We start from the raw sequence: 18,137 nt of genomic DNA on the forward strand, positions 1-18,137 counted from the left end.
TTGTGAATGGAAGAGGAAAGATCACAACCAACACTGAAGAAGTATAAACAATTATATATTATGAGCAACTATATGCCAACAAATTAGACAATCTGGAAGAAATGGATGTATTCCTAGAGACATATAAACTACCAAAACTGAAACAGGAGGAACTAGAAAACCCGAGCAGATCTATAACTAGCAAGGAAATTGAAGAAGTAATTAAAAATCTCCCAAGAAACAAGAGTCCAGGGCCAGATGGCTTCCCAGGGTACTTCTACCAAACATTAAAGGAAGAATTAATACCTAGTCTTCTGAAGCTGTTTCAAAAAATATAAATGGAAGGAAAACTTCCAAACCCTAGAGGCCAGCATTACCTTGATCCCAAAACCAGACAAAGACCCCACCAAAAAACAGAATTACGGACCAATGTCCCTGATAAACATGGCAGCAGAAATTCTCACCAAGATACTAGCCAATAGGATCCAACAGTACATTAAAAGGTTTATTCACCATGACCAAGTGGGATTTATTCCTGGGCTGAAAGGGTGGTTCAACCACCCTGCAAATCAATCAGTGTGATGGACTACATTAATAAAAAGAAAAGCAAGAACCATATGATCTTCTCAATTAATGCAGATAAAGCATTTGACAAAATACAGCATCCTTTCTTGATTAAAGCTCTCCGTAGTGTAGGGATAGAGGGAACATACCTCAATATCATAAAAGCCATCTATGAAAAGCCCACAGCGAGTATCATTCTCAATGGGGAAAAACTGAGAACTTTTCCTCTAAGGCCAGGAACATAACAGGGATGTCCACTCTCACCACTATTATTCAACATAGTACTAGAAGTCCTAGCCTCATCAATCAGACAACAAAAAGAAATAAAAGGCATTCAAATTAGCAAAGAGGAAGTCAAACTCTCTCTCTTCACATATGACATGATACTTTATGTGGAAAACCCAAAGACTCCACCCCAAAATTACTAGAATTCATACAGCTATTCAGCAAAGTGGCAGGATATAAAATCAGTGCACAGAAATCAGTTGCATTTCTATACACTAACAATGAGACAGAAGAAAGAGATTAAGGAATCGATCCCATTTACAATAGCACCAAAAACCATAAGGTACCTAGTTATAAACCTAACCAAAGAGGAAAAGGATATATACTCTAGAAACTACAGAACACTTATGAAAAAAATTGAGGAAGACATGAGATGGAAAAACATTCCATGTTCATGAATTGGAAGAATAAACATTGTGAAAATGTCTGTGCTGCTCAGAGCAATCTACACATTCAATTCAATCCCTATCAAAATACCATTGACATTTTCGCAGAGCTGGAACAAACAATCCTAAAATTTGTATGGAACCAGAAAAGACCCTGAATCACTAGAGGAATGTCGAAAAAGAAAACCAAAGCTGGGGCATCACAATGCCTGACTTCAAGCTATATTACAAAGCTGTGATCACAAAGACAGCATGGTACTGGCACAAAAACAGACACATAGATCAGTGGAACAGATTAGAGAACCCAGAAATGGACCCTCAACTCTATAGTCAAGTAATCTTTGACAAAGCAGGAAAGAATATCCAATGGAAAAAGGACAGTTTTCAATAAATGGTGCTGGGAAAATTGGACAGCTATATACGGAAGAATGAAACTAGACCACTCTCTCACACCATACACAAAGATAAACTCTAAATGGATGAAAGACCTCAATGTGAGACAGGAATCCATCAAAATGATAGAGGAGAACACAAGCAGCAGCTGCCTCTTCAACCTTGGCCACAGCAACTTCTTGCTAGACAAGTCTCCGATAGAAAAGGAAACAAAAGCAAAAATGAACTATTGGGACGTCATCAAGATAAGAAGCTCTGCACAGCAAAGGAAACAGTGAGCAAAGTAAAAGGCAACCTATATTATGGGAGAAGATATTTGCAAATGACCTATCAGATAAAGGGCTAGTATCCAAGATATATGAAGAACTTATCAAACTCATTACCCAAAAAACAAATAATATAGTCAGAAATGGGCCAAAGACATGAACAGACATTTCTTCAAAGAAGACATACAGATGGCCAACAGACACATGAAGGAATGCTCCACATGTCTTGGCATCAGGGAAATACACATCAAAACCGCAATGAGATACCACCTCACACCAGTCAGAATGGCTAAAATTAACAAGACTGGGACCAACAAATGTTGGTGAGGATGTGGAGAAAGGGGAACCTTCTTACACTGTTGGTGGGAATGCAAGCTGGTGCAGCCACTCTGGAAAACAGTATGGAGGTTTCTCAAAAAGTTGAAAGTAGAGCTACCCCACGACCCAGCAATTGCACTACTAGATAGTTTGCTGGAGGGGAGGTGGGTAGGGGGGATGGGGTATCTGGGTGATGGGCATTAAGGAGGGCATGTGATGTAATGAGCTTTGGGTGTTATATGAGACTGATGAATCACTGACCTCTACCTCTGAAACTAATAATACATTATATGTTAATTAATTGAATTTAAATAAAAATAAATGAAAAATTGTGTACAGCTTAAAAATATGGGTACGTATGAGGGGAAAGGGTGTTACTTAGCTAGTATTTATTAAGCACTCATTCTGTGCAAGGCCCAGGTGAAGGCCTGGTGAACAAGCCAGACTAGATATTACCTTACAGAGTGTCCAGTTCACACGGGAGAAACTCCACCCCCACCCACCCCACCCCTGCCCACCTGCTACCAAAGAGCTTCTGTGGCCCAGCGGGGCCCAGGTACAAGTCGGGAAATCTCCTGCCAAGGCTGTCAGAAGCCATCACTATAGCTTGGAGTTCTGTAGTTATTTCTTCTGGTCATGGAGGCAGTTTGCCTCCCACCTGCTCTGTGCTCAGTTGTGACTCTGATCCTGTGTCATTTTGTCAACAGTCATCCTCATCTGATCATGCCATTCCACTCTGTTTCTGTTTGTAGGCACACTGTCCCTGCTGTCTGGTGGAAGGATGCCCAAGGAAAGGACCAGATGTGGTACGAGGATGCCTTGGCTTCCAGCCACCCTATCATCCTGTACCTGCATGGGAATGCAGGCACAAGGTGAGAAAGAGGAGACCGTGCAGCGTGTTCTCCCTGCAGTGCTGGCCCGGTTGGGTCTACTGACCCACTGCAGTGAGGGAGTGTATAGGCAGTTGGGCCGTGCGGCATCCCAGGAATACAGGAAAAGGCAGAGAGTTTATGGGATCTGGGGGAAAGGGGTCAGGGTGAAACTCCCATGAAGCGGTGTTCCCACAAGCTCAGAGCAGAGCAGAGCTGTAGGCAAGGTGGGCCCAGGTGCAGTTTCCTTGGGAAACCACCCGCACCCGCCGTGTTAAGCAGATGTAGGAAGCTGTGTCCAGAAACCCCTTATCTGGGGCTCGCACCCGGGTGGAATGGAGGAGGCTGCGTCTCTGTCACAGTGACCCGGGTCCTCGGCCAGAGTGGGGTGTTTCCTTCTTCCTGACGTAATTTGAAGGGCAAAGTGAGGGCCAGTGATTTAGGGAATAAGATTTCTCAGTGAGTTAGGAGCGGTGGTTCCCCAGAGGGGTCATTGTGACACTTTGGGGCCGCAGTGCCCCTGGGGAATGCTGTCTCCTGTTCACCAGCCGTGTGTGTCATCCCAGTCTGAGGGTCGCAGGCAGACTGGCACCTTCTCGCTGGCAGGTATGCCCTTTGGGGGGGAGGCATACTTCCTGGAAAGGGCCAATGAGTTCTGAGAAGGAGTCGGGGTGACATCAAAGGAGGGACAGCTGGAAGCAGAGGGAGGCCAGAGGGACCCCAGCTGAGTGCACACAGGTAAAATCATCCGTGCAGGCCACCCCACCATGCTGTCGGGTTGGGGTGGGTGTGAGTTCTCTCTCTCAGCTGTGTGCCCGCAATGCCAGTGTGTCCTGCCGGGCTGCTGCCAAGGCACTGTCTGTGGTAGGTGAAGCCATCGCTCAGGTTTATCCCAGATGCTTTTCAAGAGTGGCTTCATGGGCACCTGGGGGGCTCAGTCTTTTAAGTGTCTGCCTTCAGCTCAGGTCATGATCTCAGGGTCCTGGGATCAAGCCCTACCTCAGCAGGGAGTCTGCTTCTCCCTTTCCCTCTGCTCCTCCCCCTGCTCGTGCACTTGTGCTCTCTCTCTCAAACAAATAAAGTCTTTTTTTGAAAAAAAAAAAAGAGTGGCTTTAATGGCATGTCCTTCAGATTCACTGGGAATTGGCTTTTTCTACCCACATGGCTGGCCTTGTTCAGAAGAATCTCTGGGAGAGCAGCATGGGTGAAGGAGGAGGTCCATTTTCTGAACAGAGCATTGTCTGAAAACCCCCGGGAGGGTCACTGTTGTTGCAGCTTCCTTAGGGCGCATGAGAGAGCCAGCAGGACTGGCAGGAGGCAGTGTTAAGCGGGCCCGGGTAAGGGTCAGTGTGGCGCCTTGGCTGCTGTGGTGGACCGGGGGTATGTCATTTTATAGGCAGATCCAACAAGGAGACAATTCACAGGCCTTTCGCCAAGGGAGGAGAGAGTAGGGGTGGGGGCAAGCAGACCCTGGTGGTGTCCACTGCACAGTGGACACTGCAGGAAGTCCAGAAAGGGTGGCCCGCAAGGACGGTATATGAGGCCGCAGAGCAGAGCGCTTAGCTGCTGATTCGTGCATGCACTTGGTAGTTTGCTTTCTTCTTTGTCTGGGACAAGCTACAGTGGGTTTCTCTTCTGCTTTTCAAAGAGCAAGTGTTTATAACCACTCTGGTGACATCTTCCTATAAATGAGAACATTTTGTAGTTTATTGGGAGTAAGGTTCAGTTTAGCAATGCCAGTCACATGGTAAAAAGGACGAAGTCTGGCTAAACTTCAGGTTTGAAGGAGAACTGTGACTTAGAAAGTGTTACTGTCCTCTCCCCCGTCCCCAGAGACTGCATGTGTAGACCTGCCAGCACCCCGTGGCCTGGCAGGATTGCAGCGGCCCTGGCTCCCCACGAGCCAGTCTCCGGCTACTGCTGTGCACTGTGTCATGTGCTAAACCCCTTTTCTTGTTGCTCGAGGTAGGAATTTGAACAATCTAGGTAAGAGCCACCATGAACTTTTCCAAAGATAACTGAAAATATTTTTCAGTATTTCCTTCTGGTCCTGAAACTCATTCCCTTGTATTTCTGTGGCTGCATTGCATTGGTTTTCCTCCGTCTCATCCCTGTCTCTCTCAGGGACCCTCCCTGCCCTCCCCACCCCACAGAGAAATGGCCAGGGTGCTCACTATAAGAAAGGAACACTGCTGAGAAGTCTGGAGAAGGTGAGCTCACCCGCTGACATGCTTTCCTTCCTGAGGTGGCCCCGTCTCCACTTTGGTGTTTGTCCACAGTAATAGCTAACCAACAGCTGGACAAAGTGAGAAGTGATAGACAGTCCTCGGACAAAGAAGTGTAGACACATGGAGCGGTTTCAATGCATGCAAGCCTGTTAGCATCTATAACAAGTGCTCGCTACATACTGCTCTGTGGGTGCGGGGCTGGGAGATGGGCCACGGCCCGTCTGAAGACGCCTGGGCAGTAATTGTCAGGCTTATGATCACACACACCTTCCACCCGCGGTTCCATGCGTAGGAACATATCCCACATGTGGAGCACACGTATGCAAAAGGACATCAGCATGAGCTGGCCATGGCAGCAAAACTTAGGTTCACAGCAGGTTGACTGCAAGATAAGGAAGGTGAACCACCGCTAAAAAGAGTTCTGGAAGTTGGCTGTGAATTACTGAGTGAAAAGTGAGAGGCTGTAGAGTGTGTGTCGAGTAAAGAAGCGCCTTCACTTCTGCCTACATGCTGGTCACCGAGGAGCTGCAGAGGGGGCTGGATGCTGGGCAGGTGTGGGGGGCTGGCTGTGTATCTTCTGTGTCTTCTGGATTTTGTATTGTGCCTGTGTATTATCTAGTCAAAAATAGAAGTAAGGCAATAATTAAGAGATACCCCAAAGTGCTAAGACTCTCCCTTGCTTATCACGGTACTGCCAGAAACAAGCCCGGAACCACTATGATGCCCTGCAAGGAGGTCACCTGTCCCCCACTGACCCTCCCTGTATGGATTTGGGGACTAAGTCACCAAGGACCCAGACACTCCAGTACTGACCCTGGGGCCTGCGTTTTTGAGAAGATGTGCTAACACACACTCTTGTTTCCTTTTCCCTGACGCTCTAGAGGAGGCGACCACCGGGTGGAACTTTACAAGGTAGGTGAAGACGGCACACAGTGTAGGAAGTGCGGAGTGGTGTCCATGGCTGTCTGATGGGGTGGAGCGGTGTACACAGTGAGAGTGACGTACGCGGTGTGTGTAACAGGGAGAGCGGTATACGCAGTGTAGGACGTGCGGAGTGGCGTCACAGGGTGTACAATGGGCAGATTTGTGTGTGCAGGGTGTGTAAAGGGCAGAGCCACATACGTAGTGTGCATGACAGGAGAGTGGTATCCACAAGGTATAGGAAGGAAAGCGCATTGCCCAAGTGGTGTTTCCCACCTGCTCTTCCCAGGAGGAACGTACAGAGGGAGTCCCTCCAGTATTGTGAGAGAGTGGATCAGCATTGGCCTTTCCAACACTGCCTCCCCGGAAGCCTCTGCCATGGAACGCGTCCCTATAATGCTGCCTTCAGGGAGAGCTTGCAAAAGCAGAATGAATGGACTTTGTTGATCATATGCCAGATATTGGCAATTATATTAAAAGCATTTGAAATTGTTGTTAAATGCTGTGTTTCTCCTCTAAAACGAATGGAGAGCACCCAGGGCCAAGGAGCCACACTCCTGCCAAGTTGCAGGGTCAGGAGCTCTGCCACACCAAAGTCTCACCTTAGAACCAGATCCAGGCTGACTTGGTAGAGGGGCCAGCAGGTTTCCCAGCCAGGCGCTCAGACCCCCACTTCTGCCTGGTTGTCTTCTTTGGAAGCTTGAGTCTCAGAGCCAGAAGTGTGCGGTTGCCTCCAGGGGCATCTCCCTGGTCCTCCCCTCACAGGGATGGACGCCCGCACTGGCTAACCTGACAGAGAGGGACAGAAGCAAATTCGAGGGAACACCTGCATCTGTGGGCACTGCTCTGTCCCTCATACACCGAGGCCAGGCGCTGCTGTGGGCTGTGGGAGGGTTTGTTCCTTGATTGAATTGGATCCGGTCAGGGAGGGGGTGTGCTTGCAGAGGTTTCTGTTCTTAGAAGGCTTTGCACCTGGAGCAGGTGTGGCCCTGCCGGGGGCAGACTCTGCAGGAGGCTTAGGGCTGGAGGGAAGCGGCTGCCACAGGCTGTCCTAGGGCAGGGGAAGGAGAAGGGAGCACACCTCCCTCAGGTGAATTTGTGGGATGTTGGTGGCTAGCCTCTTCCACGTGGCTCTGGGCACATGCCAGGAGGGCTCAGATGGTGGCTGTAAGTGATCATCTGGTCCAGGAGATCTCGTCATCTAGAGGGGTTTTGTGTTTAATAATAGAAATATTCAACAAAAGCTTGAAGTCTGAGAAATGCTGGGTTGCAGTAAGGATCCCAGATGCAGTGTCTGATGGTAGTGCCCCTCCTCCTGGGTCTCTGGTTTCAGGGTGTCTGCCCTGGCGGGGGGCTACCTGTGAGCCCATGTGAATGTGGAGGTACCCCTGTGGTCTGAGCCCCGGGAGAGCCGTTCTTTCCACATCCCTAAGACAGAGGGTGTCTGCGTCTCCTGTAGCAGCTGTTGACATGTGGGTTTTATCATGGGGAATGGGCAGTGTGGTAACAGTCTTTATTAAGCTCCCACTGTGTGCAGGCAGAAAGACAGAAATCAGGCTGGGTTTAGTAAGAGATGTGTGCATTTGTTGCCCAGGTATTTACTTTTCACTTTACAGGTGCTGAGTTCCCTTGGTTACCACGTGGTCACCTTTGACTACAGAGGTGAGTTCTTTTGCAAGTGCGAGTCTGGACCCTCCCACTGCTACCGGCAAGGTCTGCGGTGCAGGTGCGAGGTGGTGCGAGCAGCTTGCGGTGCCCTGACCCTCAGTGATGGCGAGCGTGGTAGTAAGGTGGTGAGGGGGCAGAGTCCTCCCGTGTGTGTCCTGTGTGCAGACGAGGGGCATCCCTGAGCAACATTTTAAATGTAGAAAATAATGTCTCTTCTTTATTGGACTCAGACTCCCCCAAAGCTGGTCATCAGACACATTTTGTGGGCAGAAGAGCTTGTCTTGTTAAAGTTCTGAAAGCAGGAAAAAGAACTTCTTGCCCCTCAGTATTTTTTCTTTCTTGAGTGAACCAGAGGGCTTTGCTGCTGAAGAGATGGAGAACTGGCAGTTCCTGTAGGCTGAGAACGGTGCACCTTAGTGAGCCAGGAAGATACTTTGTGCTGACCAGGAGCTGTCCTGTGAGGAGCGTCGGCCTCCTGTAGTCTCAGCGGCAGAGGGCAGAGGGCTGCTTGGCCTGCTTAGCCTGACCTACTGGAGGAGGGTAGCGGTGTCCATACCCTCAGACTGAGGTGTGGGCATCTTGTTAGTTTCTTCTTGCTGCTGTAACGATTTGCCACAAACGTGATGTCTTACAGCAGCTCAGCTTTATTATCTTGCAGTTCTTGAGGTCACAAGTCCAAAACCTTTAGCCTCTGGGTTAAAATCCAGTTGTTGGCAAGGCCAGCCTCTTCAGGAGGTGCTGTGCGAGAATCCATTTCCTTGCCTTTTCCAGCTGCTCGAAGCTGTCCTTGTGCCTCAGCTCACGGCCTCTTGAGTCTGGTCTCTGACCCTGACTTGTCTTTCTCTCTCACTTGGCTTGTAGACAGTTGTGATTACTTTGTCCCCACACTGGTAAGCCTGTCACTGCCCAGGTCCCAGTCCACGGATCAGCGGCCCCATTTTTTTCTGCAGCCTCAGTCCCAATTTAACATATTCACGGGCTCCAGGGATGAGCACACGGACCTCTGGGGAGTGGTGGCTCTGCCTACCGCAGGGATGGTTTTTTCACCGAAGAGTGTTTGCAAGTTCTGGGTTGGGAAAAACTACAGATAAGGATCTTGAAAGTAGTTCACCTGCTTATCCTCTCCTCCGTGCTAGAAAGGGTTTCCTGTTCCTGCAGTGTGCCAGAGACCTCAGGGAGATAGAGTGGCTGCCGCCTTCTTCACCTGCTTGTGCTTCTACCAGGAAGTGAAATCCCTCATAGCACTTCCTCTTTCCAGTTCTCATCTAGTTTCTGCATTGCTAAGCCCCATTTCTCCCAGTCTCTGTCTTTCCATGTCCCTTCCTCCTGTCCACACCCTGAACCTCTCAGGGTGACCTTGTCTCTCACGTAGTCCCTTCCCTAGTCTGGCGTCTGGGGTGCCCAGGGGAGGTGGCTTACTGTGCCCACGAGCTTGGGTTTTGCTTATGTGGCAGAACTGGCTCTTTCCGAGCCTTGTGGTGCTTTCAGATCATGTGATGATGACTCACTGCTGAGTTGCTGGAAACAACAGTGGTCCTTGCCCTTTCCAGGAGCCTGGGGGGAGGGCCCTGGGGGAAGATGCAGTCTGGGGGCAGAGATGGTGAGCTTTCCTCTGCTATTCTAAGAGCCCCTTCCCTTTCTGAGTCAGAGTTGCCTCGAGCCTGGAATCCTGCCCCTGCCTCCAGCCTGACTCCCCACATCTGTCTTTAGCTGGGCTACCGCTGGCCATGGAATCCAAACTGGGCTCAAGGGCCCCCTGGGGATGCTCCTGTCCTGCAGGGGCTCCCGGGCAGGCTGGGGTCTCACTGGCCCTTCACCTTGGGCCAGCTACCAGCAAGCCCTAAGGGTTGGGGAGGTTGCTGTCCCATCTGCCCGCAGGAGCCTGTGGGTCTGCCTGCCCTGTCTGCACAGTTGTTCGTCGAGACTTAGATAAGGGTGTGTGGATGGCTGTTTGGGTTCAGGGGTTGTAACTGGCTGAGGAAGTGGGAGAAGGAGGAGCAGGCTTGTCCAGACACCCCTTGCATGGGGTTGTGAATGATGGTGGCAGAGACTTTCGTTGGCCCAGACAAGCCTGGGCTGCCTGTTGAGAAAGAAGGGGATGAGTCTGCCCCTCAAGAGGTTCCATGGGCTGGGTTTGACTTCTTCCTCTTGCTGCTTCTGCCCCGCCAGGTTGGGGTGACTCAGTAGGAACACCATCGGAGCGAGGCATGACATATGACGCGCTCCATGTTTTTGACTGGATCAAAGCAAGAAGTGGAGACAACCCCCTGTATATCTGGGGTCATTCGCTAGGCACTGGGTGAGTTCACAGCATGGTGGAGTCATGGGGGAGCAGGTCTTCATGGGGTGACTTTTCACCAGGTCTCTCCAAGAGTGCCCTGGTGGCTTCGGGTTCCCGTGACACCATGAGTCCCGACAAACCTCGTCCCTCATTCCCATGGGGTGGGGCGGGGATGAAGTGCCACGAAAGACCACGAAGAGCTTGAACCACTTTAACGGCTCAACCCAAGAAGTGACTTGAGACACACACGGGCAGCTGTGGGGCAGCCGTCTCCCTGCGTAGGGAGGATGGGCACACTTGCCTCTCAGTCCAAGGGTGTGCCTCAGGGAGCTGTCTTCAGAGCAGAATGAGACCAGGCACTCGGACTTTGCATCTCCTGGCTTTGGAGTGCGGGTGCTGGCTGGCCAACCTGAGGACCGGGGCTTTGATCACATGCAAACTAGGGACGTTTGTAACCAGCTTGGTCACTTAGCCTGTACGACTTCCCAGAGCACTTAGTGGCGGCAGCAGCGCGTGGTTCCCTTCCTACGTCTGCTACAATGGGGGAAGCAGTTTAATATTCCCTTTGGGACTGCCTGAATCGCTTCTGCTGATGGAAGGTACAAAGTGTTTCTAAAAGGAGCACTGCTGTCAGCGCTCGGAGTCCCGAGGCCTTCAGCAGCCATCCCTTTTCCAGCGGCCTTTCCTTTGGGTGCAGTGGCTGTGGCCCCTTCCTCCCCTTGCTGCTCACCTTGGATGGTGTGCTACAATTGGGGCGGGGCCTGCGGGCTGGGAAGGGCCAGGAGAGTGGCCGTGTGCCCGCAGAGAGGAGCCCAGGCAGAGCGGGGAGCAGGCCGTCCTGCTGCGGCTGTCTGCCTGGGACCTGCCCAGTGTGGTCCTGGGACGGCAAAAGGTCTGAGGGCTGTGGTTGGCCTCCTAGCCGGAGGGGGTGGCTGATGGTAGGGGCAGCAGGGCACAGTCGCAGTCCTGGGGCATCTTTGTCCGTGCCCTCCCCCAGCCCCAAACCCCACCAGTCGCTTCACAGATCACACAGCTTCTCTGGCCACTTTCAAGACTAGAACTAGAAAGTCTTACCACAAACAACTTTCGTCATCATTCACCTGAACTGTTTCTTCCCCCTTCTCAGAGTGGCGACAAATCTGGTGCGGCGCCTCTGTGAGCGAGGTAGGGCTTGTGTGGAGGTGTGAGTCCTGGTCGGGGGGGCATGGGCTCCTCTTGGTCCCAGGGCTCGGGCGGGGCGGGCGGCGTGTCTACGCACACTCGCTGTGCCCCACGCTCCGCTTGGGTTGGGGGGATGCTGATGGACGAGCAGCACAGCCACAGTGCTGGGTGTTGTCTCGGAGCCCGGTGGGCTGGACATGGAGGCCGGGGTCTGGCTGAGCCCTCAGCTGCCCCAGGCCTGCATTCCCCATGGACTCCTGAGCAGCTGGCCGAGCCTTGTCAGGGCTGGGCTCTTGACCCACGGCTTCAGTGGATGGGGTTCTTGGGAGCAGCTCACAGCCACCTGAGAGTCCCCTGTGCAGCCCCTCGGTGGGCACTTGTACGTACCAAGTGCGCGGGAGGGCCTGTGGGGCAAGGCTGGCTGGAGGTGGGGTGCCTGCGGTCCACGGTCCAGTTTTGGGACCAGCCTCTCCCACAGGTGTCCATGGTGGCTTCTTGCCCACCTTACAGCCCCCTGTTTGCTTTATTTATCTAGAGACACCTCCGGATGCGCTTATATTGGAATCTCCGTTCACTAATATACGTGAAGAAGCTAAGAGCCATCCATTCTCAGTGGCAAGTACAGATCTTTTTAAAAATTGACTTATTTTTATTATTAAAATAATTACTGTCAAGGTAACACTTAAGAAAATAAGTGCAAAATAAAAATGAATCCTTGTTTGGTGTGGGGCACTGTCCTGACCACAGAGCTGCCTGGGAATTTTAAAACTCTGCAGCCAGGCAGAAGGACGGGTTCACAGCTGGGTTGTCCAAGGACAGCAGGACCCCCCGGAGGCCTTGCCTCTGAGGCATGGTTTGCCTACCTGGCATTGTTGCCCCGTGGGGCTCAGCCCAGGCCGGCAGCTGCTGTCCTGGCTGCCCCCGCAGACAGGCAGCCGGTGGGCTCCCCTGCTCCCTGTCCGCGTGGATGGTGCGCCGCAGCCAGGCTCTCCCAGTCGTGTCTCCATGTGACACCCCGGGTGAACCCTGGCAGGGATCCCAGGGTGACTCAGGCCCTCCTTACCTGCCAGGATTGAGGCCTTGGACCCTCCTTTTACAAGCCTGGCCCAGAGGGGGCCTGTGTCCTCTTCTGTCCCACTGCTTCTTGGCTGGCCATACGTTCTGGGGGGCTGGGTCGGCCCCTCACCTGACCTCACGGTGCTCTGTTGCAGACCAGAGGAGTCCTCGATAGTCTTCTTTGATGTTGCTTTACTCCCAAGTCACACGGACCCCTGTTTTCCCAGGGGCAGAAGCCCTCATGTGTGTGAGACGTATTGTTTCTAAGCTGGTCCTGCCCTGCTGCTGTTCTGAGGTGTGGGAGCCCATTTTGTTTGTGGGCAGCCACACGTGGCCAGTTCTTAAGCACCGAGTCTGGTCTGGGGGCAGTGGGGCACCCCAGCACGGCTCTGGTGGGGCCTCAGGTCAGTCTGCTCGGAAGCAGGGGAGACCCTTGGGCACTCAGCACCCTCTGTCTGAACCCTCGACCTCGGCCTTCTCCGTGGCTGCTTTAACTGATGCTTCTGCATGTTGTTTCCATGTCGCCTTCAGATTTATCGATACTTCCCTGGGTTTGACTGGTTCTTCCTCGACCCCATTACAAGCAGTGGAATTAAATTTGCAAATGATGAAAAGTGAGTACTATGGTACAATTTAAAAAATCACTGAGAACCCCCAGGACTAGTCACCTTAACCAAACAGGATGGATTCTGCATGCTGGGGTTCTTCTCTAACCATCAGACCTTCATAAAGGGCAGGTCAGGCCGAGAGCTGCAGCCGAGGTAAAGGGTTTGAAAAGGCCGTGGTAGCATTAAAGCAACAGGAGGACAACACGTCCGTGTGGTCGTTTTATTTGGAAACTAGTCTGTCAGAATCAGAACTTATAACAGGTCCTAGAGCAATAAGGGGAACCATTACTCAAAAAATGACACTGCCTCTGCCATTTGATTTCTGTTTGATCGTGGAAAGGGTTTACACAGTTCACTATTAAAAATATTTCTAGGGAGCCTGGGTGGCTCAGTTGGTTAAACATCTGCCTTCAGCTCAGGTCATGATGCCAGGGTCCTGGGATCGAGCCCCACGTCTCCTGCTCAGTGGGTGGTCTGCTTCTCCCTCTGCCTGCTGCTCCCCCTGCTTATGCTGTCTCTCTCTTTCTCTAACAAATAAATAAATAAAATCTTAAAAAATATATATTTCTACTGGGGCACCTGGGTGGCTCAGTCCGTTGAGCAGCTCACTCGTGGTTTCAGTTCAGGGCATGATCTCAGGATCGTGGGATCGAGCCCATGTCGGGTTCCGTGGGGAGTCTGCTTGAAGATTCTCTCCCTCTGCCCCTTCCCCCACTGTCTCTCTCTGTCTAAAATAAATAAATCTTTAAAAAAAATAAATATTCAGTTAACATTTAAAAATCTACACTCTGAAATAAATGTGGAAAATGGGATATTTTCCCCCTTATTTGTTTTGGTTCTAAAAATAGAGCAAACTAATATTTGAACAGGCATAAGCAAAACACCTGCTTGTTTATAAATATTGTTTTGGAATTTCAAGAATGATCTGAAAAAACTGGGTTCCAGCAACAAGCACCACAGTGAGTGTTGGGGCCCCCGAAACTGCCTTTTGGCCCTTTTCCCAGCTGGACGTTGAGGGGCCGGCAGTATTTCACCAATGGGAAGTCACAAGCCCCCACTTGGGCAGCTGTAAGGTAACAGCATGTGAACCAGGCCTTTCTAGAGAGGGTCAAGGTTAGGACATACTACTTACAGTGGAAATCTTGGGAAGATGGGCAGTTCCGCTGTCAAAGTGTAACCCTCACCGCAGAACCTCCTCTCTGGAGGCAGAATGCAGAGAGATGTGCATGTGTGTGCTGCGAGCAGAGCACCGATCGCCAGATGGGCTGGGCGTCCGTAGGGCGACGGGCCTCACGGCCCAGGGCCTGCCCGGTGCCAGGCTTGCTCAGTGAGGGGTGGCCAGGAGACTCCGGGGCCTGTCCACTCCCATAGCCCATCCATGGTTTGCTGGAGGGTTTGGATCGTGTGAACCTATTGAAAATGTTAATTTATTTGTAAACATTAATGGTGACATTAAATGTCATTTTCAATAAAGACAGATTAGAGGGTGTGGGCTTTTTTACCCCCACATTTCTAGTGACCTTCATTTGCAATAAGCTTCTCGGTCCACCTCGGTTATTGGGTTTGTAAATATCGTTTTGTAACTTTTAAAGAATAGGTCTAGTGGCAAAAATAATCATTTTCAGTTTCCAGGAAATACACAGGGGCCAGATTTGGTGAATGAATCAGTCTCTAGAGCTGACTGAATAGACAGCGGTGGGAATATCTGAGAAATCAACTTGTAGTTCCCTAGTGAGAAGCCAGTCGAGTCCTGGCTGTTGAGCGCCATGGTGAAGCCCGCACTAAGGTCAGGTGCCTGCCCCAGGCGGGCCCAGAGAGCCGGTCCTCTCCCTGGGGTCTTGGTCTAGTCCCGTGTCCTCCCGCAGTGTGAAGCACATCTCCTGCTCTCTGCTCATCCTGCATGCTGAGGACGACCCGGTCGTGCCCTTCCAGCTTGGCAGAAAGGTGAGTGGTGGATGCCAGCCCTGGTGCGGGCAGGCGTGGGCAGTCTCCCGCGCAGGCCGGCCCGGGCGTCCGCGGATGTGGACGGGGTGCTGCTGCCGCTGGGTGCCCCTTGTGAAGAAGAGAAGGGTGAGGGAGGTCAGCAGCAGGGTTGGGGTGGGGGCCAACCCTCGATGTTTTACCGCAAAGTTAGAGGGTGGCAAGAGGAAACGGAGAAGTAAGCAGATGGCTCCCGGTCTCTGCACAGGGGTCCTGGCCTGACAGAGGCTTGGCTACTGGGTACGCAGCCAGGAGGGCTCGCCCCTTGTTGGCTGGAGGAAAAGAACCCTCGAGGAGGAGGGTTCCCCTGGCCCCCGTGCGGGGGTCCCGGTCAGTAGACCGGATTCAGAACCTCTTGTCTGCTCTCTTGCTTTGGGACGGGACTGATGTCAGGAACACCATGCTGTGGTGGGGCCTCTGTGTTTGCTTTTGCTGAGTTTGCTTTGCCTTTGCTGCTGGGAGCAGCATCGGATTTGTAGGTGAGTGTTGTGGGGGATGGCTGTGAGGGGCAGGGTCAGCCCAGAGGGGGTGAGGCCCCGGGTGGGCCAGGTCTCCTCCCTCCAGTTGCCCGGGCACACGGGGCTGCCGAGCAACCGCCGCTCAGCCCTGCAGAGCCCGGCTGTCTCTGGGGTGGGAGGAAGGGGCTGAGCGGGACGGATCGTGAGCCAGGCTGTTGACGGGCCTTGACCCGAGCACACGGCAAAGTCTGAGGAGACAGCCCAGCCCCAGCCCATGGGATGGGCCCTCAGGGCTGCTCCGGGCACGCGGGCCACGCACCACTGCACGGCAGGCGGCTCTTCCCATGAGGCTGCCTCATCCGCCTTGCTGCCCCCGAAGAAGGGCCGTCTGGGAGAGGCCACGGACGGAGGGTGTCACGTCGGGCCAGGGAGCACCCGCGCGCGCCCCAGCCCTGGCCGTGCAGGCTGTGGGGCAGCAGTGCTGTGGGCGGGCGTCTGGGCTGCTCCTCGGAGGTGGCAGCCGCTGACCGGTCTCTGTAGCAGGGAGACCACCGAGAGGGCTGTCCCGCGAGGGTGCTGACCCGTCTCCCCCCATCCCAGCTCTACAACATCGCTGCTCCATCTCGAAGCTTTCGAGACTTCAAAGTTCAATTTATCCCCTTTCACTCAGACCTCGGCTACAGGCACAAGTATATCTACAGGAGCCCCGAGCTGCCACGGATCCTGAGGTGAGGCGTCCTCCCCTTGCCCTGGGCTCACCCTGGGTGGTGATGGCTCAGGCCAGGCACACGGCAGGCACAGCCCCGGACGCTGTGGCGCCTGGAGTCACTGAGCGGGGGCTTGAGGGTTTATCATCCCTCCCTCCTGAACTGCTCCCGTGATCAGACAAGGCAGTGACTTCCCTGGGGTGTGGGTTGTGCCGGCTGCATCGACACCCCCCTCAGGAGCGTCCAGTGCGCGGACACGCACCCCAGCCGCTGTGGGTCAGGCCCCAGTCTCTTCCCACACGCCCGTCAGGTCCTGCCCCAGTGCATATGCACGTGCGAGACTCTGGGCTGGCTCTCCGAAGCCTGCTTGTCCTCAGCTGTGCTCCTGGCCCTGCCACGATAGCCATAGTCTGGGGCCAGGACAGCAGCTGGGGCCGTGGCACCCATCCCGTGCCCGGGTACAGAGCCCAAGCGTGAAGGGTGAGATGGCGGCAAAGGGCGGTTTGGACTGGATGAGGCCTGGCCCCACCTCAGGAGCCTGGGCTTTTGTGCGGAGCAAATCCCATCCCTCAGGCCGGTGCCCCCATCCAGGCACAGGCAGCCCACTATTTGCTGGCCATGTGGCCTTCTGCAGGCTGCCGAGGGGGTGCCGTGCGACTTTACCTTCCTGGGGTTGCTGAGCCTGGAGGTATTGGAATTGGCCCTCAGTGAGTTTTATGCCGTCACACCTCAGCTCTCCTGTGGCTGCCTCATTTCTTCAGTGGTTTGCCCTTTCCTGCATCAGGGACCTGGGTTGCTGAGCAGGGGCTGTGAGCTCATCGCTCTAGGATTGTGATTTTTCCAGCATAAAAGGAATAGGTCATAGAAAATTTAGCCCAGAGTACAGCTCTAGAGTTTAGAACAAAGAATAGTAGCCCATGACCTGGTCTTTCTTCCTACCGGGTCGGGATCTGACCAGGCCATTTCCGTTGGTGCCCTGCTTATTTAACTCAGGCTTTCTGAGAGGGGGTGGTCCTCCAGGCTCTTTCTCAGCCTCCTTGGGGGGACAGAGGAGGCAAGACTTCTGGTGTGGGCTCAGGCTTTGGCTGATGGCTGTCTTCGTCTCGTCTAGGGAATTCCTGGGCAAGTCAGAACCTGGGCGCCAGCACTGAGTCCTGCTGCCTGAGGGAGCATGAAGACCTCTGCCCTCCTCCCCTTTGCTCTGGCCAGCCTGGCACCCTGGAGCCCAGGGTGCCAGCGTCTTCAGTGCCCCCGGAGAGAGGACTCAGATGCCAGCTGGGGCTGGCAGAGGAGGCCCGGCAGACCTGAGGCACCTGCCTTGGGTGGCTGGGAGCATGGATCTTCGTGGAAAACACAGGTTGCAGGCATGGGATCCCCTCTCCCTGTTGTTGCCATTCAACCCAAGCTCTTGTTGGGAAGACAGTGACAGCAGGCCAGCCGCCAGCTGGTCGATCCCACACTTGCTGAGCTGGGCACGGAGGGCCCGGCCAGGGACAGGAGGTGTGGGGTCTCGGGACCACACTGAGCTTTCCAGCACCACTGGTGAGATCGCAGCGAGATGGGTTCTGTCCCTTCCTGGCACACGCAGAATGGACTCTAGTGGCTCCACCAGCCCCTCCCACCCGGAGCATCCTGCTTGCCTACCTTGGTGGTCCCTGCCTCCCCAGGCGGGCCCCCCACTGCTCACCGCGGGGGAGGTGCCCATGATCTGCACTTCCTCCACCTTCTGCCCACCTGTCCGCCTAACCTGGCCTTAGACTGAGCATTTATTTAAGAATAAAACCGTAGTGGTGTTCTATCTTCTGTGTTCTCAATGACAACTCCAGCTGCCCTCAGACCATGCTCAGAGTCCAGCCCATGGAGGGAGAGGCAGCTCTGTAAGGCCAGGAATCTTGGGCCTTCCTTTCCTTCTTTCCAGATGTGGAGGCCCATGCAAGAAGGGGTGTTGTGCCAGGGCAAGGTGTGTTCATGAGGGGGTCACTTCTCCAGATGGAACAGAGGGCGTTTTC

At 53.3% G+C, this 18,137-nt stretch overlaps 1 protein-coding gene across 1 annotated transcript in view; it reads left to right on the plus strand.

Annotated features, from left to right (window-relative positions):
* The window catches only part of ABHD12 (abhydrolase domain containing 12, lysophospholipase), a 31,838-nt gene extending 13,914 nt beyond the window's left edge, over positions 1-17,924 (plus strand). The window contains exons 4-13 of the mRNA XM_019793110.2: positions 2,944-3,063; positions 6,170-6,200; positions 7,826-7,871; positions 10,047-10,176; positions 11,285-11,322; positions 11,855-11,934; positions 12,907-12,989; positions 14,849-14,927; positions 16,022-16,149; positions 17,240-17,924. Of these exons, the coding sequence (XP_019648669.1) occupies positions 2,944-3,063; positions 6,170-6,200; positions 7,826-7,871; positions 10,047-10,176; positions 11,285-11,322; positions 11,855-11,934; positions 12,907-12,989; positions 14,849-14,927; positions 16,022-16,149; positions 17,240-17,279 (775 nt within the window). The 3' untranslated portion in view covers positions 17,280-17,924. The remainder of the gene's footprint in view (positions 1-2,943; positions 3,064-6,169; positions 6,201-7,825; positions 7,872-10,046; positions 10,177-11,284; positions 11,323-11,854; positions 11,935-12,906; positions 12,990-14,848; positions 14,928-16,021; positions 16,150-17,239) is intronic.
* Positions 17,925-18,137: the final 213 nt, after the last annotated feature.

This window comes from Ailuropoda melanoleuca, chromosome 6 (genome assembly GCF_002007445.2).
Source record: "Ailuropoda melanoleuca isolate Jingjing chromosome 6, ASM200744v2, whole genome shotgun sequence".
In the NCBI taxonomy this organism is placed as follows: Eukaryota; Metazoa; Chordata; class Mammalia; order Carnivora; family Ursidae; genus Ailuropoda; species Ailuropoda melanoleuca.